At 48.8% G+C, this 27,140-nt stretch overlaps 1 protein-coding gene across 2 annotated transcripts in view; it reads left to right on the forward strand.

The window, feature by feature from the left end:
- The window catches only part of SFXN5 (sideroflexin 5), a 202,505-nt gene extending 175,579 nt beyond the window's left edge, over nucleotides 1–26,926 (forward strand). For both annotated transcript variants that reach the window (XM_075931041.1, XM_075931042.1), the window contains one exon: nucleotides 14,783–26,926. In XM_075931041.1, coding sequence (XP_075787156.1) covers nucleotides 14,783–14,860 — 78 coding nt within the window. In that variant the 3' untranslated portion in view covers nucleotides 14,861–26,926. The remainder of the gene's footprint in view (nucleotides 1–14,782) is intronic.
- The last annotated feature ends 214 nt before the right edge of the window (nucleotides 26,927–27,140 follow it).

Consider the following 27,140-nt stretch of genomic DNA (forward strand, 5'->3'; position numbering starts at 1 on the left):
TTTAGGGGCAAATATTTGTCAGGGATGGTACTGGGTCCTGCTGTGAAGGCAGGGGACTGGAGTCTATGACCTTTCAAAGTCCCTTCCAGTTCTAGGAGATAGGCAATCTCCATTAATTTATTTATTAAGTCCAGCACCAAACAGAATTGTTCTCTGCTCCGAAGGGCCTTCTGCCTGGAGGCTAACCTGCATAATGGGTGATAGCTGTAAACACCAGCTCTCCCTTCTGATAAGGCTCTTCTGACGCAGACACAGGGCTTCATGTTTGAACAGGGCCACGCTGCACTAACACACGCCGACGCGCTGACTCAGGGAGTATTGCTGCTCGCTGTCATCCATGTCCCTGATGTCACCCCTCTCACTGCCTCCAGCTCTCACTTGGTGCTCTGTCGCAGGCCATGACGCTGCCACAGTCCTGCCCAGAAGAGTCAGCAGATGTGAGAAAGCGTAAATAAGCAGGTGGTCCCCAGGCCTGTCACCGAGCCGTTTTCTACAGAGCAGATTTCACCAGTGGGGCAATGCAGGCTGCCCACGTTAAAACCCTTTCTCTCCTGGAGCGTCTCCTTCGTATCATCCGACCCAACGCCGTAGCAGGCACCCTATCCCCAGACAGATGGAGCTGGTAGCCAGAAGCTCCCACTGAAAGAGGATGCAGCAAACATAGATACCACGCACAAAGAACGCATCTGAAACCGGCCACCTCCATGTCCACAATCGTCAGCTGCAACTGTTGCTTTTTTCAGTCAAAAGAAAGGATTATAAAATTCACTTCCTTCCAGCCTGAGAACAGGCATCTAAGGCCACATGGCAAATCAGCAGAGGCAATGGATAGTAACAGCCCTAATTCCGCCACTAACCCGTCTGAAATTCACAGGTAAAGTACGCCAGTGAGGTTTAAAGCGTATCGTGCTCAAAGTAGATCTGCCATCCTGCAAGCCTGATCTGCAATGAAATGGGTAACCGCTTGGCAGTCACAATGGAACATCTGATCATCCCCGCATTACGTACGCCCTCCCTATGAATTACATGGAAATCTGCGCCCAGGCCGCTAGGGCCTTGCAAGGAGGTGTACATCAAACACACCCATAAGTTGTTAGGTATGGTCTCAAGTTGTACCTCTTTACCAGCTCATGCCTTATTTCAAAACGTGAAAACCACAGCAGGGTTGGCAGTAGGGATGTAATAGAGCAGTCGATTAACTGGTAAGCAAAAGCATATAGGTTAATGCTATAGACTACGCATCCCTTCCCCCTGCCCTCCGCTTGCAGTACATTTTTTAGCAGGCTGGCCAGCAGCCCGGCTCAGTCCTGGCTTGTGACAGGTCCGGGACCTACCCTGCTGCGGCTCTGCATTTAAAGTGTATTAGGAGCCGGGCGGGCAGGCAGCCTGACTCAGTTCCAGCTCACGCCAGGACCAGGAGCTCAGACCTCCCCCTTAGGGGTTGCTGCCACCCCATGCTGCTGCCTCTTTATCAGAGGAAGCAGCCCAGGGTGACAGGCAGCCGGGCCACAAAGTGAACAGGTTTTTAAACTAGCTGTCCTTGTGGACCAGGTCCTGCCTGGCACCCCACAAGGCAGCAGTGCGGAGTGGCAGGGGGCCCCTTGGGAGTGGGGCTGGAGCACACTGGTTGCCAGCCCCACCCCACGGAATATAGAATAGTCGACTAATTGATAAGAATTCATGAGGTTAATTGATTATTCAGTTAACTGATATTTAACATCCCTAGTTGGCACTTAGGGAGTGTTTGTCTAAGGGCTGCATAGGCCAAGCCTGGAGGTATTTCATTTTGATTTCTCAGTCGTGGGCTTCATTATAACCCTTGGATGCACCCTGGACATGTGGCTCCTAGCATGTCTGCATAGGAAATATTTCTCTGTTTGCATCAGGTGGCACTTGTACATTAAGAAAGGGAGACAAAAATATCCAGGGTACACTCATATCTTTAATACTTCGTGCACATCAGGTTGCCCCCGTCTCAAAAAAGATATATTGGAACTGAAAGCAGTACAGAACAGGGCAACAAAAGTGGTTAGGCATATGGAACAGCTTCTTCCATCCGAGGAGACATTAAAAAGACTGTGACTTGTCAGCTTGAAAAAGAGGGGATTAAGGGGGATAGGATAGAGTCTATAAAATCATGATTGGTGTGGAGAAATAAATAAGGACATGTTTTAAATCTGCTCCCTATTAATTTTATTTGATGACCCCTACTTCTTGTGTTATGAGGAGTAAAAAACAAGGAAAAAAAATATTTTTTCACACAATGCAGTCAACCTGTGGAACTCCTTGCCAGAGGATGTTGTGAAGACCAGGACTTCAAAAAGGAATTAGATAAGTTCATGGAGGATAGGTCCATCCATGGCTGTTAGCCAGGGTGGGCGGGGCTGGAGTCTGGGTGCATCTAGACTGCAGAGGTAGGGGGGGTGGGTGTCAGAAAAATGGCCATTTTTCTGAAAAAACTTCACTTACGTCCACACTGCTATTGCGTTGTTTCAAAAGAAAATCAAAAGAATGCAGAGGTTTTTCTGACATTGGTAAACCTCATTCTACGAGGAAGAATGCCTTTTCCGAAAGAGCTCTTTCAGAAAAAGGCGTGTGTGGACGCAGAAGAGGGAGGTTTTTTTGAAAGAAGAGGCCTCCAGGAAAAAGCACGGGTGCCCTGGTGGCCACTCCGTCCATAGTAATCACAGCTTACACGCGAGAGTGTGTCCAATGAGTGTGAATACTCTTTCGCAAAAGCAGATCCCTTTTTCGATGCGCTTTGGCAGTGTGGACTCTCTTTCGGAAGAAGTTTTTTTGGAAGATCTCGTCCGAAAAAGCTTCTTTCAAGAGAAGCCTGCAGTCTAGACGTACCCTCTGCTGGAAGCTGGGAATGAGTGACAGGGGAGGGATTACTTGATGGTTCCCGGTTCTGTTCACCCCCTCTGGGGCACCTGGCATTGGCTGTTCTTGGCAGACAGGACACTGGGCTAGGTGGATCTTTGGTCTGAGGCAGTCTGGCCGTTCTTATTTACCTTAGTGCAGCGGAAGGGGACATAAAGTTTTCATTTCTTGTGGACAGGTGAAACGGGGAGGAAAAGGGTTCTTCTGTGGATGCTTCTCCTGCATTTGCAACAGCCTCTCTAACAGAACCCCCTCTCCTCCCGTCCCCCTCCCCTCCCGTCCTTCAAACCCCACCACGCCTCTTCTGCCACTCGGCTCGCCTCTGCTCTCTCCACCCTGCCTGGTGCCTGAGTCCTTGCCCACAGGTGACATTTGCCTATTACCAAGAGGGTGAACTCTGCAGGGTGTAGGTCGGCGTCTGGTTTGCAACGTGCCGCCTGCTCCTACGGACGGACAGCGCTCGGGGGAGCTAGGCAAGGACGGTGCCAAAAGCTTCCCTTTGCATCCGTCTGCCGGTGCTGCTCATGCCCATAGGGAGCATGTCCTGTCATCCCTGTACCGATAACAAATGCGAGCTGCTCTGTTCACTGGCCACATCAGGACGTGGCTTTTTAAGCTCTGCACAGCACCGGTGAGGCCTCTCTCAGTTCCCCGTCCCTGCCCTTCCCCCCCCATCGGTAGGCATTTCCCTACCGTGCTCTAGGCAATGGCCTCGCCTCCACCATTCAAGCTTCCATGACGGTCGCAGGAATTACTCTTTAAAAACAAGGAGTCCTGTGGCACCTTAGAGTGCGTCTACACAGCAAAGTGACTTTGGAATAACGGCCATTATTCCGAAATAACAATGCGAGCATCTACACAGCAATTCCGTTACTTCGAAATATTTTCAAAATAAGACAGCTTATTCTGACTTCTGAAAACAGCATTCTACGAGGAATAGTGCCTCTTCCATAATAGCTATTTCGAAATAAGGCGTGTGTAGACGCTCCATTGCTGCTACTTCGACACAGCACCTCCCCAGGGCCGTGCTAAGTTACTCCTGCTGGGGCTCTAAATTGAGATAGCACGTCTACACTGCAGGGAAGCCTCAAAATGAGTCCGAGGCAGGCTTCCCTAATATAGATGTGCTATTTCAAAATAAGCTATTTTGGAATACCTGTTCCGAAATAGCTTATTTCGAAATAACTAGACATAGACATAACTAGACGTAGACATAGCTGTAGGGTGTGTCTAGATTACATCCCTCTTTCGACAGAGGGATGTAAATTAGATACTTCGAAATTGCAAAGGAAGCCAGGATTTGAATTTCCCACGCTTCATTTGCATATTCGCGTTGTGGCGCTTTTTCGAAAAAGCGTTATTTCAAAAGTGAGACCGCAGTCTAGACGCAGTTCTTTCGAAAACAGAAGCCTTTTTCGAAAGATCCTGTAAACCTCATGAGGTTAAAATGATGTAGTCTAGACACACCCTTAGGGTATGTCTACACTTCCACCCTCCTTTGAGAGGGAGATGCAAATGAAGACATTCGAAATTGCAAATGAATCCGGGATTTAAATATCCCGCATTTCATTTGCATATTTGCGTTATGGCGCTTTTTCGAAATAACAGACGCTGTTAAGACGCGGTTATTTCGAGAGAAAACCCTTCTCTCGAAATAACCCTTATTCCTCATACAATGAGGTTTACCAGTTATTTCGAGAGAAGGGTTTTCTCTCAAAATAACCGCATCTTAACAGCGTCAGTTATTTTGAAATAGAGCCATAACGCGATTATGCAAATGAAGCACGGAATATTTAAATCCCAGCTTCATTTGCAATTTTGAATGTCTTCATTTGCATCCCTCTCTCTAAAGAGGGTGGAAGTATAGACGTACCCTCAAAGACTAACAAATATATACATCTCATGAGCTTTTGTGGGCAAAACCCACTTCCTCCGGAGCTGGTAGTCGTCACTTTCCCTCCCTCACCAGACAGCTCTTAGGGAATGTCAAATTCTGTACTTTAATGTGCCAAGCCAAAGGCCAGGCTCAAAGCAGAGATGCAAAGAAATGAGTCGCAAAAGCCCTCAATGGCACAAGTAATCACCGGCTAAATGTCTTGTCACTGTGCAGCTATTCTTGATCCCTGCCTGTCTCGTGGACCCAGTCACGCGTCTCCCAGCAAGCCCAAAGTTTATGCTTTTGTCTGGTTGCTTGCATCAGGCCAAACCCCTGTGGTGTTATTAACTGAGCGGGGCCCTACAGCCACTTGGAACTGCCTGGTGGCAACAGAGAGACACTCCAGATCCTCCTGCTCTTGGAGGGACAGGAGAATCTCCATTTGGTATGAGGCATGGAAGGCCATTGACACATATTCAGGCAGGTTTGATTTCTTCCAGCAGAGGGGATTGGCAGATGCACACAGGAGCTTGTTCATTTGGACACGTGTTAGTGGGAGCCTGGGTTTTGAAAGCTTCATGGAGACAATTCAGCATAAAAAAAAAGTTGTGGCGTTTTCCACTCTCGCTCTGGAGACTGGGCATCGTTTGTGGGCTTTGTGGAATGACCCGGTTTGCTGGTTGGTGCCCATAATGGGTGGGAAGAGAATTGACTTGAGTCGTGAGAGATCACACTCCCTCTAGAGAATGTGTGTAGTCAGGAAGTGAGGATACCCCATGGCACAGAAGTGGCTTATAGAGCACATTTCTCATTGGCAACTGTGGTTGAGAGGGTTCACAAGCTCAGTACAGCCCTTTAGCTCTTCTTCCCCTGTTGTGGCTACTGATACTCCTGGTGTAAGTGCCGTCCAGAGGTGATTTTTCAGGGGATGAGCACCCGCTCCTGCATAGGACACTGATGTGCATCTGTATTCATGTGGGTGTTGCTGTGGGTGGACTGGGCCCTACACAGTTAAGGTGTGTACACAGCAGAGCTTAACTCGAAATAAGCGATGCAATTTGAGCTACGTCAATTGCGTAGCTTATTTGGAAATAGGGAGCGTCTATACAGCTCTTATTTCGAAATAGAACCCTCTTCCTCCAACTTCCCTTACTCCTTGTGCAATGAGGGTTACAGGAGTCAGAGTAAGAAATCCTCCAGCTGGACAGGATTTTGACACTATTTCGAAATAACTACTTGCTGTGTAGACACGGACTAAGTTATTTCAAAAGAACGCTATTTTGTGCACAGAGGCCACAAAGAGATTTCTGAATGCAAAGGGAGCACTCCAAGCTGCGCTCTGATGAGCAAATCCCAATTTCCTTCCTGATTCTGCCTTTAATGAGAGAGAGTTTCCGTTTTGGTGAGCTAACAGGAGCTTCTTGGACTCTCTCGTTGACCTGAAGAAAAGAGAGATGGGTTTGCTGTCTGTACATGTCTTTTAAATTGGTTTTCTTTTTTGGAGAGCAGCTCTCAGCCTTCTAAAACATGGCACTGCAGGATTTGGTTTGATTTTTGAATGTTATTGCTATTAAACAACATAGTTTCATTTACTCTCCGTTAAAAACCAAGAAATGATATAACAGCATGGAAAAGCTTTAGATACCACTGTCCAAGCCGCACAGACGATCTTACTGCAGGAGCGAGAGAGGATAAAAACCTACTTGATTGCTTGTCCATCCCCAAGCAGGGTCAAACCCATCAATAATGTTTGTTATACACATTGGGTCACCTTCTCTTAAAGTGGGCGGTGACTTCTTTGATTGTACAGCACCATGCGTAACGGTGCCTAGGTCCAGACTGGCATCTCTGGGTACTGCTGGAATACACTGAATAATTGTGAGCGAGTACCACGCTGGATTCTGGCCCCATTTGTTTGCAAATGCCACTGGGTCGGTGCTCTGGGTTCTATCAGGCCATTCCATGTGGATTCAGATTCTGAGGCCAGAACGGACCGTTCTGATCAGTTAGTCTGACCTAGATAACGTAGGGCACAGAACCTGACCCAACACGTTCCGCGTCAGTGTCATCAAATCGTAGAACCATAGAGCTCGAAGAGACCTCAGAAGGCCATCAAGTCCAGCCCCCTGCTCTAGGCAGGACCAATCCCAACTAAATCAACCCAGCCAGGGCTTTGTCAAGCCAAGACTTAAACACCTTGGCTGTGTCTAGACTGCATCCCTTTTTCGTAAAAGGGATGCAAATTAGACTTATTGCAATTGCAAATGAAGCAGGGATTTAAATCTCCCCCGCTTCATTAGCATAAAAATGGCTGCCGCTTTTTTCCGGCTCGGAGCTTTGCCGGAAAAAAGCAGCAATCTAGACGCAGATCTTTCGGAAAATAAAGCCTTTTCCGAAAGATCCCTTAGCCCTTATTTTAAGAGGGATAAGGGATCTTTCGGAAAAGGCTTTATTTTTTGAAAGATCCGCGTCTAGACTGGCACTTTTTTCCGGCAAAGCTCCGAGCCAGAAAAAAGCAGCAGCCATTTTTATGCTAATGAAGCGGGGGAGATTTAAATCCCCGCTTCATTTGCAATTGCGATATGTCTAATTTGCATCCCTTTTACGAAAAAGGGATGCAGTCTAGACACAGCCCTCTAAGGATGGAGACTCCACTACTTCCCTAGGGAACCCATCCCAGTGCTTCACCACCCTCCTAGGGAAATCGTTTTTCCTAATATCCAACCTGGACCTCTCCCACCACAAATTGAGACCATTGCTCCTTGTTCTACCATCTGTCACTACTGAGAACAGCCTCTCTCCATCCTCTTTGGAACCCCCCTTCAGGGAGTTGCAGGCTGCTCTCAAATCCCCCCTCACTCTTGTCTTCTGCAGACTAAACAGACCCAACTCCCTCAGCCTCTCCTCGTAGGTCATATGCTCCAGCCCCCGAATCATTTTGATCACCCTCCGCTGGAGCCTCTCCAATGCATTCACCTCATTTTTGTGTCTGAACTAGGGGTGTTAAATATCGGTTAATTGAATAGTTAATTAACCTCGTGAATTCTTACTGATTAGCCGACTATTCTATAGTCCCTGGGGATAGGGCCAGAAGCCAGTGTGCTCTGGCCCCACCCCTGGGGAGCCCCCGCCACTGTGCGCTGCTGCCTCTGTATCAGGGGTCCCAAGCGGGAGCTGGTCTGCAAGGGGAGACCATTTAAAAACCAGCTCCCCTCACGGACCGGCTCTGTCGCCCCGCACGGCTGTGTCTGATAGAGGCAGCAGCCCCTGTTCAGGGGAGGGGCTGAGCTCCTGGACCCTGCACGAGCCAGAACTGAGCGGGGCTGCCTGCCCACCTGGCTCCTAGTACACTTCTAATGCAGAGCCGCAGCAGCGTAGGTTCTGGATCTGCTACGAGCCAGGACTGAGCCGGGCTACTGGCCAGCCTGCTAAAATAGGTAGTGGCAGGTGGGGGGAGGAGAATGCATGTAGTCTGTAGCATTAACCTATAAACTTTTGCTCATCGGTTAATCAAGTACACTATTACATCCCTAGTTTGAATGCGAACATCATCTTCTCTCATTTTATTCCTGCCCCATAGAACAAGCCATGTCCCCTCCCCCCCATCACGACGGAGCCTCAGTCAATACATGCTGACCCTCCCCTTGCGAAAACTGGCTTTTTTTTTTTTTTTTTTTTTGGCTGAGCGATTAGCTGTATGCCAAATCCATCTGGTCTGGTCCCCCTTAGCTGCCTTCCATATCATGACAGGATCCCTGGCAGGAAGCCTAGACCTGTCTCCCTCTCTCTACCCTGCGGAGCACATTCCTTTCTACACCTTTTCCCGAGCCGGGATCGAAATGATTATCAACCCCCAACAAAAAGCATCTGCTTTCTGCCTGCTTCTGCTCCACCGGACGCGCGGGTACGTCACACCCATGGCAGCAGCGAATGCAAAACACACACAACCCCCCACCTTGCAGCCCCGCACGCGGCGCGGGCTGATTAAACTTGCCACTCCCAGAGCCTGTATCACACTCTCTCGCTCTGTCTCCGCAGTCCCAGCTGTGACCACCGCACCATTTGTTCTGCCAGCCCACGCCAGCTCTCGGAGCCAGTTCTTTATCACCCCAATTAGCCTTGTCTGTACTGATTAGAAGAGAGAGGCTTCCGCAGCAGGGGACAGACGGGGGAATAGAACTCTCTCGCCGCCGCCGGCGGGAGCGCTTCCCATTAAAACGCTTTTGTTCCCCTCGAGGGATACATTTCACCGGGTCAAGAGCACGGCCGGGAAGCCGGCTCTGCCATGCGGTCTTCCTCACCTGGGTTATGCTCATTTATAAACAGATGCTCGAGGAGAGACACTGGGTGGATTTGTTTGAAATGCACCTGGTAGCCTGCCGGGGGGAAGATGTCAGCTTGTTAGAAGGGCACCAAATCCCAGAGCATGAGAGGAGCGGGAATAATATTTAGTCTTGGGAGAGGCTAGCTCGACTTAACAAGCGCAGGAAGAGTACGGCTCGTTCCTGGCCCCTTCCTGCCTGTTCTGCATTTCCCAGGCCCGAGCTAGCTCCTGGTGAGGTTAAGGGTGAAGCTTGATTTGGCAGGAGCAAGGTGAGGTGCTGCTCGGTTCCCTCCCTGGCCCTTTTCAGTGCTCTTTGGCAACGGATTGCAAACTTGGCTTCCCTTTAGTGCGTACTCGAGCTGTTCTCACACTCCTGACACCCACTGCCATAGCCCAGCTCCCCTTTGAGTCCCAGACCTCCTGGCAATGATTATCCCTAATTTACTGCGGGATCATCCCCGACACACACGTGAAAAGGAGACTGGCATCATTAGAACTGCACCCCACAAGGGACATGCCCTGGGGAGGGATGGAGACTAGTCTTCCCATATCCATGTGCTCTAATTTTTCCCAATCCATGTGTGGAATAATTTTGTTCTGTGCACCGAGGCCGGTGTGGATGTGTACCACCCACAGAACACATGCTGGCTGTGGGCGCTCTGCTAATCAGCTGACAAACAGAGGCCAGGGACACCATTTTATCCCCTGGCTAATGCCTTTTATGGACCTAACCTCCATGAAATTATCCAGCTTCTCTTTAAACTCTGTTATAGTCCTAGCCTTCACAGCCTCCTCTGGCAAGGAGTTCCACAGGTTGACTACACGCTGTGTGAAGAACTTTCTTTTATTAGTTTTAAACCTGCTACCCATTAACTTCATTTGGTGTCCTCTAGTTCTTCTATTATGGGAACTAATAAATAACTTTTCTTTATCGGCCCTCTCCACACCACTCATGATTTTATAGACCTCTATCATATCCCCCCTCAGTCTCCTTTTTTCTAAACTGAAAGGTCCCAGTCGCTTTAACCTCTCTTCAAGCAGCCAGCTGAAGCGCGTTCTCCAGGAGCTGCACGGGGCGTGGGGGACGTTAGGGGGGTGATGCCGGTTGCATGTGGTGTGAAGGAGCTGTAGTCTCTGTGCGGCAGCCCCTCCAGCCCTGCTGTCTCACCAGCCCTCCAGCAGCTTGCCGGGGAGGTTGAGTCGTGTGGGGACGAGTACCGCACCGGGTGGTGCTGCCGGGGAGGGGTCTAGAGGCGGATGCATCAAAGCCCATAGGAGCCCTCCGGGTTGTCTTGGGGGCAAGTCCCCGATTCAGGCTTTTCCATTCATGCGTCATCTTCCTGAAGACGAGGCCAACGTATTCGGTGACCATCGGTATCAAAGGCTCCAGAGGCCCAGCAGGATGCGTTACAGAGGGATGTCCCTTTTCTCTGGACAGCGCGTGGACGTCAGCCAGACCAAGCGTCAAAGCCAGGCCGAGCAGATACCAGGACACGGGCAGCTGCTGGAGCATCCTACCCTCAAGTATCCGAAGCTCCGTGTTTAACACGCAGACGGGATGGAAAGCGCTACGGAGCGGTCTGTGGAGAGAGCCCGGCTAATGCTGCCGCCAGGACTTCCACGTTGCATTTGCTGGCTTGTGACACTCCCGTTCCAGAGCCTTGGTTTTTCCATTTCTTTCCTATGGGAGGGGAGTCACCTGGGGGCATTTCTCATCGGTGCTTTGTGAGTGCCTCTGCAAAGGACTTTGTTCCTTCATCTGCCTAGGACACACGTCTGCACTTCGGGGCGTGGAGCTGACGTTCGGGGCCAGGGCTTCTAACACCTCCGCTCGGTTGCCTTTAGTGCAGCCATGCAGGCCTCAGGGTTCCCCACCCCCCGTCAGTTATTTCCAGTCTCCCAGGAGGTCCTGAGTGGGCCCAACAGGACCCCGCAATAAAAGGTACCCAGTGCACCCAGGATTGCTTACACAGCCGCTTTACTTCCATCATGTGCTACGGGTCTCTGGAAGGAGACCTGTCCCTGCATGGACTGCCTGTGCTATGAATTTGTTCTCTGCTCCATGAGCTCGGCCTTCTTCCCAGTCAAACAGCACCATTTCTCCACTGTCTCCTCAGCTCCAACACCATCCATGAGGGCCACCGATTGCCATCCTTATCCCCTCCTCTGGCCTTCCCTCCCCCGCCCCCGGACCTGCCTCCCGGGCTGCACAGTACTGTGCGGGGACTGGGCGGCTGTGTACGAGTGAGAGCGCTGTAGACCGTACAGGGGTCTCAAACTGTTCTTCCTCAGTGCAAACAGGGAGCCCCAGAACACCCCCTGGAGATCCTCAGGGACACATGCAATACACAGTCCCAGTGGTTCTGATCCAGGGGAATGTGAACCACTAGGGGAACACAGGAGTCTCCCAGGGGGTCCATCAACTCATCTAGATGTTTGCCAAGTTTTTGCAACAGGCTACCTAAAAAGCACTAGCGAAGTCAGTGCACATTAAAATGTCATACAATGACTTCTTTATACAGCTCTATATGTTATACGCTGAAGTGAATGTAAAATATTTATAGACTAACAGATGTATTGGTCTATAAGGTGCTACAGGACTCCTTGTCGCTTTTTCAGATCCAGACTAACACGGCTACTCCTCTGATACTTAAAATATTTATGTTTCAGTTCATTTCTTTAATAACTATGTGGTAAAAATGAGGAACACAACCAATTTTTCATTAACCAGGTGGCTGTGACCCTCTTGTATTTTTCTATCTGGTTTTTGAGGCCACATTCTCCACTTGCTGTGCCGGAGATCAATCTTCCAATGTTTGATTTAGTAGGTCTAGTAAAGACCCGCTAAAGCGAATGCTGAGGGTGCCCCCAGTCATGAGGAGTAAGGGAAACTGAGGGGAGCATTTGCGCCCGTCGACCTCTCACTGTGAAGATGGCGCCAAGCTCAGCGGAAGGTATGTCAACTCCGGCTACGTTATTTACGTAGCTGGAGTTGTGCCGTCGTGTCTTCTGGGTCTAGTGTGGACCTGGCCTTCGCAAGTCATTGTTAAGTGAAATGAAACTTGGGGGTGTGCAAGACAGATCCGACTCCCCAAAGGGGACCCGTACTCTGGAAAGGTTAAGAGCCACCGCTCCAGCCCGTAAACTGCAGTCCTTAGAAATCCCTCATCCTTTCCACATAATGCCCATTGTCTGGAGCCTTGTGCAGAGAACGAAGAGGAGCAATGAATTCACACTCCAAGCCCCTGCATGCGGAAACCACAGTGCCACCCTCTTCCCTGCTTCATCCACCAGGTTCAGATAGCAGCTGCTGTCCTTCTGTGCATCCTCTGAGCCATTTGACCCGGGTAGGCCAGCTATCTCTGCGCTGCTCTGAGGCGGCAGCCACGCAGTCCCACCCATTCACCCAGCTCTGCACCCTCGCCGTGGGGCTAGAGCTTTTCACAGGCTGCCATCCTGAGTTGACTGCGTGGTTGTGTGAACAGAGCAGAGACTTCGGTCAAGTGGGCGAGTCTGAGACTAACCTGCGCGTATATATCTCCCTTACCTCGGTCTCCGAGCTAGGGAATTCGAAGGCACCTCTTGCTGTGAGATTTAATCCTGATCTGTGAAACTGCACTGTCGATGTGTAAAAACATCTCCTTCCATACCGGAGGGGAAAAAATAGAAAGGAAGGCTCTGTGAGAACCAGCCAGATCAGAGCTAATCCTGGTATGAAAATGGCGGCTGTCAGCGCTCGTGTACAATGAGAGGAAAGGCTATTCTCTTCTTGCGGAGTAGCTTCCCCCTATTACAATGCTCCACTTTGTGTGTCAGTAAAAGAAGAAATGGTGAAGTTGCTAATAATGGCACTAAAAGAAAATATGCTACATCTGTTATGGATAGCAGTACAAAATTAGCTGATCACACCTCTGACACCCAAGATGTCTTCACTTAAAATACTCGTTGGCTTACTTTACATAATTTGATGATTATATTTAAAAGAAATACAATTTTGCAATTACTGTTCTTTCTGGTGCGCTATCTATGCATCATTTTCTTTTTATGTTTATATATTTCTCCTTCATTAGTGCAGTCTGAAGGGTGATTAGATCCCTTCAAACATTTTACAGAGGTTAAACGTTGATTAAGATTTAATTATTACTGTAAATAGCTTGGAATGACATATGGTGCAAAAACCTGACATATGTGCATTTGAATAAATGAAGTGCTATTTCCCATGATGCCTCAGTAGCTGTTTAACAGCTTTGCTGAAGGGTTATGTTGCACCTCATGTTAAGATTGCTTTGATGTTATATTTTGTTGGGTTTGTGCAGCTGAAAGCTAAGAACAGTTTTTCCAGTTTTTAAAAACATTGAATATTTTAAATACCTAAATTGTTTTGCACAAATTTTTGCTAATTTGTCTAACTAGGTTAAACATTTTCAAAAGCATTTAGATTTTAACGTGGGTTCCTAGCATTGTGTCAGCTACAGCACTGATTAAATGTATAGGGGTTTTAAAAGGATGATACTTTAAGGTACATTGTCTTGTTTTCGGGGGGGGGGGGGGAATCCTGGCTTGGACTGGACAAGAAGAATCCCTCCTCCACCCCACCCCACCCCCGATTAGAAGAAAAAGGAGATTTCACAGAGAGAAAAATGCAGTGGAGCATGGAACAATGCTGCCTTTAAACCATGCATCATAGACAATCAACTTTTCAAAGACTTAGATAGTATATTATTGAGTCTGTTATATTGTGTATTATGTTATCTGATGCTTCTTTGTCATGCCATAGGTGTCCATAGCACAGAGAGGAGTCATAAAATCGTAAGACTTGAAGGGACCTCGAGAGGTCAATTAGTCCTGTCCGCTCCACTTATGGCAGGATTAAGGAAGATGTGGGGGGAAATCTGGCCTTACTGAAATCAACTGGACTTTTGCCACCAGTTTCAACAAGGCTAGGATTTCGCTGCCAGTCTCCCTCCGAAGACGTTAGGGCCCTGATTCTGGATCTCAACATGCAGACTCTGGCATCCACAAAGAGCCCCGCTAACTTCACTGGGTCTTGGCACAGTCAAAAGGGTGGTGTTAGGCCTTTTTGTGAATCTCCCCCCGTCCCCCACCTCCAAAGCACCCAACCACAGGAGTCCTGTCGCAGGATTGGCAGTTAGCTAGGATCCGATGGGGTGGAGGGGGAGGCCGCATCAGGCCAGGGAAAGGGACAGGGATGTAAAATAAAACAATAGAGTTTCTTTAAAAAAAAAAAGTGTGTGTTTAAACTCGTACAGAATTTCAAAGATCGGCAAGGGAGGGCGTGTGAGTCCGGTCATGTAACAGAAAATTCAATATCAGCTGGTGTGAGATGAGTGTAACCATGGGATGGTACCCTGAGACGACCAGACTACATTTGGAGAGTACAGTTATTACTGCCTGTTACTACAGACCCCTGGGCAGTTCACAGCAGAGGAACTCCATTGGGCGAGCTGTAACGTCCATGACTCGTGGGGTGCTTACACCTGTTTTGCAGTTACGAGACCAGTGTCAGGCTTGCTGACTTGAACGGAGTCCCCCCTCAATTTATGCCAGCTGAAGTAAAATCAGAACAACATCAACCAAAGTCTTGCCCCTGCTTATTTATATTACTGAAGTATCAGGCTTCTGTTGCCATCAGACGATATTAGCCCGATTCTAATCTTGCCTCCTCTTTCATTTGGCAGATCGAGACCTCTCGACTGGAGCCAGAAATAGCAGTGGCCACACCCAGTAAGACTGTTGTCTACAATAAAGGGTTGTAAGTGGACGTGGATCCTCTCAACACAGAAGATTTGAGGAGGAGAAGGGGGGAAAACAAGCACTAGAACTCAGAGATTGTAACCTATTACCGCTCTCAGGAGCTGGGAGTGAATTAACACTTTCAGAATATTGACACCTCACATCAGTCAAAAAGATTCATATTTAAGGTTTTAAATTAGCAACGAGAAGAAAAACAAATGACTTTCAAACACTTTAGAGAGCTAGCTACCATATAACGTCCTGAATTAGAAACAGCGCTGCATGGAAAGGCGTTTAATGATATGTTGACATGGGTATGCCTAACTCACCATGAAAGTAGACTACACAAGACACTTTTGTTTTTTAATAAGAATTAAATCTCCGCACTTGGATGCTGCACAGATATCACTCTCTAGAAATCAATTGGTGCATGAATTAGAAGTGCTAGCTAGGGCGTTTGATACGTGTACAGTATTGATTAAATGTCAATCTCGCACCAGTAATCTTGCACAAAAACAACCTTTAGTTAGGTTTGTGACACTTTGATTCTAAACAAATAACACAATGAAGGTCTTAGCCTGTGTGCCCTCCCTCCCTCTCTGACAAACAGCCACAATCAGACCCTGCCATTCATTGGATATTCTGTGTGATTGGCGCCGAAGGCTCTAGCTTATTGGCAGACTTTGCCCAGGGTAGCAAGATAACGAAACATCAACCTGCCAACGTACAGTGCACAGAATGGGAAGAGATCTATCGGTAGAAAGAACACAGATCTGTCCCATAACTTTGCATAATGGGCCAAATTCTGTTCTCATTGGCATACTCAAGGCATAACTTTACTGGTTTCTGTTAAAATACACTGGAATTAATAAGAGCAGAATTAGGCCTAAATGGTGAAGGGACAGAGCTTCAGCTCGTATAAACCAGTGTTTCTCAACCTTTTTATATATATATATATATAAAGTACCCTTTTTTTAAAAAAAAAATTGTAAGTACCCCCAGTACCTACAGTTTGTTTTCAGACACACACAATTTTTTTCTACCATTGCAACACATTTGTTTAAATGACTTCATCGTAGCCAGGCCGGCAATGAAATTTTTGGGTGTAAAAAGTAAAAAATAATAAAGTGCTGTAGAACTTAACACAAAAGAATCAGTTTTCTCCACATTTCAGTTGTGCTGACGTACCGCCCAGACTTCTCTGGAGTACCCCTAAGGGTACTCGTACCCCTGCTTGAGAAACACTGGTCTAAACTATCAGAACTTCCCCCTATTTGAGTGGCACCCTGTTGATTGGCACTGTCGGAGAACCTGACTTATAATATAAATCACACTCTAATCGCTCACCCCAGAGGAATTCTGCTGCCGTCCGTGGAGGTGCACACGTTTAGGCTGGTGTTACCGAGATTAGAATCTGTCCCGTTGGTGCATTTCACAACTGACTACAATTTAGAATGCAAGGATCTTTATCCAGGTACAGTGGGGAGGGACGCTATAGAAATGCATATAGTATAATTATTAAAATGCCTGTTTGGGTTTGGAGCTTTTGGGGGGTGGAGGGAGGGGGTGCATGGGAAACCAAACTGCCTCTCTGCTGTCGAATGTATGCAAATGGTGTCTTGCAATGTTTCGTAGTAACAGACCTATGTCACCAGTGTGTTCCTTCCGGTTTATGCTAGTCTGACAGCCCACTGGAGCTACACCAGTGTAAACACGGAGTTGCACAGTGGTGGATCAAGCCAAAGGGGGCTGATTCCGCTCCCATGCTGGTGTAAATCAGGTGTAACTGCATGGGAGTCAGTGGGGTTACACCAGTCTCCGACCAGCCTAAGTGAGAGACGAACCAATCTCAAAGCATTCTAGCCATATTTAGAGTTGATGGGCCAAATCATGTTCTCAGTTGCACTGGTGTAAATCCAGAGTCATTTTACTTAAGTCTATGGGCCTGTTCTGGGTTTCCCCCAGGGTTACAGACAACAGACTTGAACCCGGTATATTTCTTCTAATGCACTAGATCACATGAATGTACATGGGCGAGGCAGCCAGCATCTGCTGAGCAGTAGCTAAGCATAAGGCATGTAGTAGGGACAGAAGAGAATAAATGTGCTCTAGCAAGGCACAGAAGTGTACGAAATAGCAGGCCAGGCTTTGACTGGCGCAGGAAACGGCAGGGGCCGTGGGGATTCCGGTCCCCCAATGCACAGGAGTGACGTGGGAGTTTTGGGCTGATGTTCCTCTCGCAGGGGTTTTTACCCCAGAGCGTCTCCATTTCACCAAAGGCGCTGCCCCTCGTGCTTACCTGCACGGAAGGCGAGTTGAGCCCAGTCGCATTAGGATCACGTGTCCGTGGTGTGGACGAGTCAGGCCTGCAAAGTCCAGTTCTGCCAGCCACACGCTGCATTATTCCCAGGACACACAAGGCCAGATCCTCAACTGGTGTAAATTGGTGTCACTCCTTTGAGGTCAGTGATTTACACCATCTGACCACCAGGACAACTGATTCTTCACTGCCTTGTGCCTTGTGTCATTGTTCACACCTGCCTTTGCACTGGGGGCCTGATCCAAAGCCCATTCAGGTCAATGCCATACATTCCATTGGTTCTGGATCAGGCCCAGAGCGAGCGCCGGAACCCTGCCTTCTTGGCAGGGTAACACTGCACATCCACTTTGCACAAGTATCTAAGCTGACACAAGGGGCAAGCCAACACAGAACCAGGCCCGTTGGTTCCAACCGGTGTGTGCGTGGGTTGTTTGGCTCACAGCAGCAATGAAACAGAAAAGCCAGGCCTACCACGGCAGCTGTTTAAGAAATGGAGCCCACAAAGAGATGAAACCAACAAATCTCAACTTGCTAGTGAGAAAGACAGACAGCTTTGGACAAAAACACAGATCACAGAAAACAACGAGTAGTCCTGTGACACCTTAGAGGAGAACAAAAATATCTAGTGTCATGGGTTTTCATGGGCAAACCCCACTGTCTCAGATGAGTTGGGGTAGAAATAACAAGGAAAAAAAGTAACTGTCAGTTTCAGAGCCAGTACTAATGAGGCTAATTAAGTGGGCTGGAAGTGTCCCATACTTAGCTTAACAGAAGGAAACTTGGGACTTTTCATTGCTGCACTGGTTGGGTGAAAGATAAATGCCAAATTAAAATAAACCTGAGCCCCACAACTGATGGACACACACATAGTCACACACACACACACAGGAGGGAAAAACTGGTCTTAAACATGTGCCAAAAGTGTATCAGCTAAACTGAGCTTCATGTGAAAGGGAATAATCTCGTGTTCTTGATGAATGCAGAAACCAAACTGGATCTCGCTGTCTGCCGTGCAGTCTGCATTCAGTATTGTTCTGAACTGAAATCCAAGTGGCGAACAAAAATCAGCTGCTCGTATGAACAATGAGCAATGTCCTGGCTGTGTTTTCTCTCGGCATCGCTCGATTTTCCATGTCATGGGTGTTTTGTCACCTGTCGAACCACTCTGCTGAAAGCCTGCCAACCTCTCTGAAGGGAGGAGTTAACTGAGTCATTGGAGGGTGTGGAGGAGGTAGGCGCGAGTACTTCTTTGGAACGATGTCACTGCTGGGGGGGAGAGGGAGAGATGATTTGTTTTTACATCATAATTACTGATCAAAGATTCCACTAGCTGTGAACTTTAGCTACCTGCCGGGGCTACAGATGGAGTGAGTAATTTTCAACATGCAGAGCTAATTACAGTGTTTGGTAGAAAAATATTCAAGGATTTGCTCACTGCATTTGGGTTTTTTTGTGTGTGAGAGATACCTGAGGGGAGAAAAAAAGAAACAAGTTTTGCAAATGAGAAAGGAAGGAAGGAAGACTAGTTATTCTAGTTAAGTCTTTCCCAAGAAGGATAGGCAACTGGATTGTGTCACTACAGTCATAAACGTTGACTGCAGAGTGTTTTAGAGCAGTACTTTGCAGGAAATGAATTAGCAGAGGTACTAATCGCTAGTTGCACTGTGAGGGTTGGATGGTGTAAAAGCGAATGGAAGTTGACTGTGTTGAGTGAAGAAAAACTTCCTTTTGTTTATTTTAATCCTGCTGGCTATTAATTTCATTGGTGACCCCTAGTTCTTATATTGTAGGAATAACTAAATAATTTTTCCTTATTCACTTTTTCCACAGTTCCATATCCCTGATCATTTCTGGTGCATTTCTCTGTATGTTTTCCAGTTCCAAGACCAGACCTGTATGCAACATTCCAAGTGTAGCAGGGATGTCTGAAGTGGTCTTATGATATTTTCTGTCTTATCGATCCTTTGCCTAATAATTTCTAAGGAAATTCCCTGTTAGCTTTTGTTACTGTCATTGCATTACTTTGTGGTTATCAACTTTGAACTTCATTTGCCAGTTTATCGCCCAGTTTTGGAAGATCCTTCTGTAACTCTTAGCAGCTAGCTATTTTGGATAATTAGCTATTTTGGATAATTCTCTATTGTTTGCAAATTTTTCTACCTGTTCACCCCCTTTTCCAGATCTTTTATGACTATGTTGAACTGCACCCATTCCAGTCCAGATCTTTGGAGACCCTGCCTTTTACCACTCTCTGTAGTGAAAATTGTCCATTTATTTCTAACCTTTGTTTTACCCAGTTACAGATCCATGAAGAGACCTTCCCTCTTACGCTATGACTGCATACTTTGCTTATGAGTCTTTGATGCAGGACTCTGTCAAAATCTTTCTGAAAATCTAAGTATGCGGTATCAACTGGATCACCCTCGTCGGCTTGTTTGTTGACACCCTCGAAGAATTCTAATAGATTGGTGATGCAAGATTCTTTACAGAACCTATGTTGACTCTTCGCCAACATCTCGTGCTCATCTGTGTGTCATCTTTAAGTAGCTAAGGCATTGCCCCAGTCTCTGCCGTAAAGCCTTCCGTTTTGTGATGCGGGGAGATGAAGCATGTGACACACACCGTACTATCTCATAGAAAATTCAATTTTGTTTTCTTCTTTCCTTGTCCTTCCCTGTCATTCTCCAGAGTCTTGTTCTGTGTTTTTCCGAACCAAAGATCAACTGTGTGTTTCAGTCTGAATTGTGACCACTGTCTGTGAAGGGAAATAACAAAACAAGAAAGAACAAAAGTAAAGGCTCCATGAGAGGGCAAAGTGTGTGCATGCATTATGTCATACACTGCCTGCACTCTGCCTCGCAAGACTGAGCGCCGCACAGAAGAAGACACCTTGAAAAATTAAAAGTCCAGTAACCTGAAAACCATCCTTGTAAAGTAGGCAAACCATCCATTGGATCTGAACGTCCTTTGGCTGTGTAGTGTGTATGAATCCACATCTGACTCTGATTGCACAAGGAGCCTGGGCCCATCTCTAATTGCCATGATGGTTCAGTCCGGGTTGGTTTTCCGCCTCAAGGCCACCCTTTTTCACTGTTGCCAGGAGGTGAACTGAAGTCGCTGCTGTCCGGTTCTTCAGTGAAGCACAGAAATGGATCATCATCTTTCTGTCCTTCAGCCGTTCTCCTTTTATCTGTAGGAGGTAGCAGGAGAAACCGAGAGTGCTTTCTGCCGGCATCAAAACAATCGTGTTACCCCACTGCGCTCTCATTGGTGGTGGTAAAAAGCAAGGGAAGAGCATTAGGGACAATTTCTCCCTGATTTGTGGGGGTGGGTTCAGGGAGGAATTCCTTTCCAATCTTCTGGACAGCTTCTGTGGCTGCTGGCCTGTGTCTAGATTTGAGTCCCCTTGTCAGAAATGTCGTAATGCAGGTCTTCTGTTCGTAGGTTCCCAGGCCAGACGGGACCGTTGTGATCAATTAATCGGACCTGCTGGATAACACAGACCAGAGGACTGCTCCACAACCATTCCTAGAGCAGATCTAAGAAGTCACCGCGTCTTGATTTTAAAAATTTGCCATCGCTCTTGGTAAAGCCTGTCCGTGCTCAACGGATGCACCGTGTCCCAGGGGTCAGCTGCTACAGAGGTGACAAAGGCAGGGGAGTCTAGAGATCATCCTACAGGGCCGGCTGGATTGGTGCCTGTTAAAGTAGCCACATCCTTTTCTGTCATGGACCCCTTGCTTCCCAAGGATGGAGGGCAAGTTTTCCTGGCTCGCTTCAGCTGCTCTGCATCACTTGTGCTGCTCAGAGCAGCCCGTGTATCCAGCCTAGACTAGGTAGGGTTTTATGTTGCCCTTGCCAAGCATGTGTCGCCTCCATTGACGTGGTCCGGAGCGCCACTCGGATTGCGGCTGCTACATGGGCCTCAGTGACAATCCGGAGCGAAACCAGGGAGTGGAACAGACTCAGCCCCCCTGTTCAGTACAGTAGAGGGCAGGGAAGTGGAAACAGGTGTCACTCTGTTACCAAGCTTCTTTTTCGCACTGTTTTGCATGCTGAGTCCTTTTCAGTCCTCTCCTGTCGTTCATCTGCCTTCTCTCCCCATTTGTATTTCTTTCCCCGCCCTCCTAGTCTTCTCCTCCTTCCACCTCTTGTCAGTCTGTTCTCTCCCCGTCCTGCTTTAACCCCCGGAAGTTCCTCTCTGTTCTCTCCTCTGCCTCCATTCAATAATTACTGCCTCTCTTAACTCACCGCTGCCTGGCAGGGCAGCCTTTCCCCCTTGAGCAGATGCTGTGGGGTAGTAGCAGAACGAGTGATGGAACCCCTGTTAGCATGGGATGGACGTGCCAGGCCATCTCCTGCCAATGATTGCTAATCCAGGCATTTCTCAGCCAGGAATAGCGCCCTTTACAGTAGTGGCCTTCCACCAGAATAGAACTGGCCTTAGGTGGGAAGGGATCTGCCCGAAGACTGCGTCCGTGGGGGGACAGAAGCCAGGGAGAGACAGGAGATGGGCGGGAGCAGGGAAAAGATCTATGAACATGAAGTGGAGCAGACCGTGTCTTCAGCAGACCACAGCTCCCGCTCAGCTTGACACCTGCCACGGAAGGCGTGGCTCCTCGCAGTCAAAATGGCCCCAAAAACAGTACGACAGGGATTGGGCCTGCCAAGAAGACGTCTCTGCAAACTTGGAGATGATTTGCCAGCAGGTCACGCTGCCACCCCCTCCGGCCCGTGTCAATGGAAAATTGAAGGCCCGAATCCAATGGGAGCGTCCCAGGGCAGGAGTTGAACATGTTTCCAAAGAAGCTGGGGAGCGCCCAGTCAGCCGCTGTGTGCAGGTACACGACTGTGGACATGCACGATTCCCTCCCCGGAGCCGACTGGGGAACGGTAACTCCAGCGACAGCCGCAGCCGGCTCCCACCGGAGAGCGCCTCCTGCTGGCACCCTTCCAGCCTGAGGAGAACACAGTGCCCTTGCGCCCCCTACTGCCCCCTGGCAGTGCCCATTCTCCAGCAGCTCTGGCTCCCGCCACCCCGCCTCTGCCCTGCCTTGATTGGCTGGCCATTGCCAAGACTCTTTATAATACAGGAAGCGTTATAATACGCTCCGTGATGTAGCGTCTCACCCTTTCCCGGCCTTCCCTCTCTTCCCGCTGGCCGTTGTCTAACTTAGGGCTATACTGTCCTCCATCGTTTGAAACCGGGAGGATTTCCCATTGACGTCACTGGCAAGCGTCAGCTGCAGGTCACCTTTTGCTTACACTGGTGCAGATCAGGAATAAGCCCCATTGAAACCAATAGCTGGAGAGGCCACGCCAGCCCTTTGGGATCTGTAAGATTTTGGGGCCAGGACCCAGGTAGGGATCCATTTTCCATTGGGCTCGGTGCTGCCGAAAGCCAGACCAGTAACAATGGGCCCGACTCGCCATGTCCTTCCATTTCTGCAGGTTTAAGCTGGAAATCTGTGGCATGAACCCAGTTTACATTTCGGGTGCTGCACTGTTGAATGAGACCTGATTTTATTTTTAATCACTGGCTCATGTTTGAGAAGGGTTTGCAGTGGATTTGGGGGGCAGTAAAAGCAGCAGAGTGGTTCAGCAAGGAGGGTCGATGCTCAGGCATTTAATTGCCCAAGGAACAATTAGTCTTACGCAGCCGGTTTCATTTGCAGTTGTACGCAACATCTGCATTCGCCCTGGAATACTTGAAACGTGTACCGCGAGTGAGAGTTGCTGGTTTTGCACTGTATTCTCTGTCGCCCGGGCTTAGCGCGAGCCTGGCCCTGGTTTTAAGGAATTATGAATCTCTTGGTTTATTAACTTCTGATGTTGTTTACATTTTCCCCAAACAATGTGACACGATAATGTGAACATACAAGGCTCAGAATGAGCAAACTGACTGGACCACGAAGCACTATGAGCTCTGAGCTCTTTCATTCGGATTTTTCAAGCATGACTTGGTTTTTGGAGCTCCAGCCTGAAACTACTTGAAAGGGGGCCAGATTTTTAGAGGGCGGGAGCTCAGCATTTCCTAAAAATTGGGCCCCTTTAGGTTTTTCAGGTTGCTTTCCTTTGCTCTCTCCCCCCCCCCCTCCAAAATGGAAGCACCCAACATGACTAATCGCTGTTTTTTAAATGTCGCATCTCTGTTTACTTGCGAAAAGTTTTTTAAAAAGGCCCAAATTCTGTTCTCTAATGGTCCTGTAGTAAATCTGAGTAACCCCACTGACTTCAGTGGTGTTAACCCCAGTTTAGACCAGATGTAAATGAGATAAGAATCCGGCCCAAATAAGAATCTAACATGATTGATAGCGTGCATCTTCAGAGAAAAGACACACACACACGCTTTGCTATGAATGCAATATTAGAAATTAAAAGCATGGTACTTGGAGAGCGAGAGCACATTAGTAGTGTTTATTAGGACAGCAAATTGTGCCAAAAACAATACACACAACAGCTAATGATAGTATTATGCACATCCACTTAATAGCTAATTAATCTCTCTGACTTTCCTAATGTACAAAAGAGTTTCGAATCTGTGAGAACAGCACCGTCATTTGCATTTATTATTTCCCATAATTGGGGAAGTGGGAGAAATGGCAAAAGAAACACATCGAGTTGTTCACCTCAGCAGATAATAATGAGATGATCATCTCCCGTAGTATTTAATTAGAAAGGGAGCAGTTAATTGATTTCTTGGGTATGTTAATTAAGAAATAACGAGGCCCAGTTTGCAGCAAAAGGAGCCAGCAAGAAGTTTGAGTCCCTTGGGGGAGATGTGTTCGTGTCGCGGCTCCCAGGGCAGGCTGATACGTCAACGGGAGCTCAAGAGGACTGGAAGGTTGGTGTAGTGTGAGGGTGTTCAGGACCCAGGTAGGAATCAGCTGCCTCCTCTTCCCCTGTGGCAGACCCCAGCAGGAGGGGGCGGTGGGACCAGAAACTTGCCTCAAGCACTGTCGTGAACCAGTTGTTTCTGTGACCTGCTGTTCCTGGGGGAGTTGCCAAAGGCGAGGACTGTCCATGCAGCAGCTTTGCCTCTCAGCATCGGCCCCAAGGCCACCTCACGGCCGCGGGTGACTCCAAGCTCATAGGAAGACCCTACGTTAACTTCGTAGCAGATTCCTCACCAGCAAGAGGCTCTACCTGCCTCGCCAGAGCCTCCTGCTCCATTCCCACATTCCGATATGGTGAGGCATGACAGCCAGGAGTCCATGCTAGATGCACGCATGGGAAGCCCTGAGGAAACCTCGTCTGGGGGAACTGCTGCCGCTTCATTCCAGCCATTAGCCTAACCAGGGGGCTGTTTCCCCTCTGGTGCTGCTGTGTTGCTTCAGTGTGGACGCTGCCCGCCCCAACAGGAGGGATTCTCCCCTCAGCATAAGTGTCTCCCTGAGAGGCCTAGCTGTGCTGATGGAAGAATTCATCCATCGCCCTAACACGGAGACTTAGGTCAGGAGATTTGACTACACTGCTCACGGGTGTGGCTTTTTCACACCTGGAGTGAGGTACTTATAACAGCTAGGGATGGAAAACGCCCCAGTGAACTTAGTTCACCGGTTAAAGATTAAGTTTAACCGATTAACTGATTAAACCTCACAGCGTGGATCTGCTGTATTCACTGGCAAGCCAGAATGTGAACCCAGTTGTGACGCAAAACCTTTGTAAGGAGAGAAGACAGAGCTAAGCGGTAAGTGGTGTACATTGCATCCTGGCTAGAGCAAGAGCAGCCCAGGCAGAAAGTCTCCTTGCCTGTCTGTTTAGCCGGGCAATGCTACTTTCCTCCCCACGCCGGGGCTAGGTAAGAGTCTGAGCACTCAGCAAAGCGATAATAGCTACTTTTGTTCAATACACTTTGTGAAAGCGAACGCATAGTGCCCCTAGATGACGCAGGAAATCTCGTCTCTCGTCTCTCGTTCGTGTCTGCTTCATGCATTTCTTTAGTCAAAGTTGCCTTCCTTGAGCGTCTTCGGCTATTTCATCTCGGCTTTTGTTCATGGCTTGTCTCGCGTGTTAACCAAAGCCCAATCCTGTAAGTTAGGCCGGACGCCACTTCCTCGGTATTGACATGTGACGCGTGCACACTGAGCGTGTGAGCTCTGCAGGGCAGGAGCACGTGGGCAATCCCCAGCTACTCTCTACCGACAGGCTATTCCAGAGGGCTCTCGCCATGGGGCTGGCTCCATAGTGACCTCTATTAACTCAAAAGCAGCCTGCTCGCTTACTGGGCTGTATTGGATTCAATCCTATGGAAGGCAACGGGCGCTTTGCCAAAGTAGCTGAACAGGACGTGGCTTCGGGGCGCTAAGTCTTCCTGCCCTGGTGAATCCAGTAGGCTGCCCAATGCAGTGTAGGCTGTGGATTGTCCTGAGGGGAGCATGGGGCCTGGGCAACCCCCCGCCCCCGCTGCAGGCCCCACCCATGCTCCGAGCCCCACCCCCGAGCAGGGTGGCCCAGGGCGTTACAGGGGCCAGGCACGGCAGCAGCAGGGATCGCCCCTCACACACCACACAGGCGGCTGGAGCTGGAGTGGCCAGCCGCCTGCTCTGCCACGCCACCCTCCCGGCCTGCTGCGCCCCACCTCTCCGCAGCAGCAGGAACCCAAGCGCCCTGGAGCCGGGGCACTCTGCTTCCTCCCGCCACTGAGAAGCTGAGAGCAGCAGGGCAGAGCAGGCTGCTAGGTTGCTCTGGCTCCTGCCACGCCGAGGCTCCCCCAACCGCTCAGTGCCTGGGACGGCCACCCCACACTGTCCTATGGACAGGGCATCTCTGAGCATGGGGTGCCAGTCTCCTGCTCGTGCTCATTCTCACGGAGCTAGCCCCAGTATCAATGGCAGCGTAGCCCCGGGGAGCAGCCGTGGAGACACCAACGTCCCTGAAACCAGCTTAGCCGTGCCCTTCCGACACCACTCTCCACGCTGGCACGGCCACGCTGCTGTTCCTACTCCCGCTGGCACAGTGACAGCCGCCACGCGTGGGCGGATGTGAGCACAGGAGCGCCCCCCGGTCAGGGTGTCCTCCAAACAGGCAGGAAGGGGGCCTGCCAAGTTGCCGGTTTTAGGTCTGAAACGTGAAATCAAAACATGGCCCTGAAACAACAGGAGAACGCTGACCGTAGATCTCAGGGTTACTTGGATGCCACATACCAAGGGAGCTCGAGGCGTCTCTAAAAGAGCACGACTCAGAATGCAGGCGCGCTGGCAGGCCACCCAGCTGCATTCGGAACGTTCCTTGACGCCGTTAAGACCAAAGCTGGGTACAAAGCGTTCTTAGGCTACAAAGACGCGAGTGAAAAGGGGCAGCTCTGAATAAAAACTCGCTTAGAGCTACTGGGGTCACGTGTGTGAAATAGGGAGGCTCACACCCGTGCCGACCACACTGGTTATTGCAGACCTTGAAATCCCTCGGGTTCCCTTTGAGAAATGTTCTTTTTAAAAAAAACGCGTCGTTACTCACGTCCTCCTGTGCCCTTAAGCAGCCTGAAGGAATCTGCTGTTTTCAGAAAACAAGTCCCTCCCATTTGAATGCACCTTATAATTGTATTGAATGGCAAACTGTAAATCATGAGAAAAACAGGGGTATTCTCTTTCTGAACTGTCTCGTCTTCCAGCAGTTATGATAATGTAACTTTACAAGCACATATACCTCTGTCAATTTCAATCCGCTCCGGCACGCACACAGAGTCTTTTTAACCTTCTCAATAGATTTATCAATCACAACACTTTATGTAACACTTCTAAATGTCTGGAATAAAAACCGATGCATTTAAGCCATTTGACTCTTGCCTCGTTATTGTATGTATAATATGAAGGAGGGGGTACATGTCTGTTTTCATCCAGCAGCGGTTAGTGGGCACAGAAATATTCTGTTCGTTATTATATGCTAACTCTGGGTTCCTATTTTTCTACTCTGGCTCATCTGAAGAAGGGGATTTACCCATGAAAGCTCATGAAACTAGCATAGTAGTCCTGTGGTTAGTCTCT

Source organism: Pelodiscus sinensis, chromosome 5 (genome assembly GCF_049634645.1).
Source record: "Pelodiscus sinensis isolate JC-2024 chromosome 5, ASM4963464v1, whole genome shotgun sequence".
NCBI lineage: Eukaryota > Metazoa > Chordata > Testudines > Trionychidae > Pelodiscus > Pelodiscus sinensis.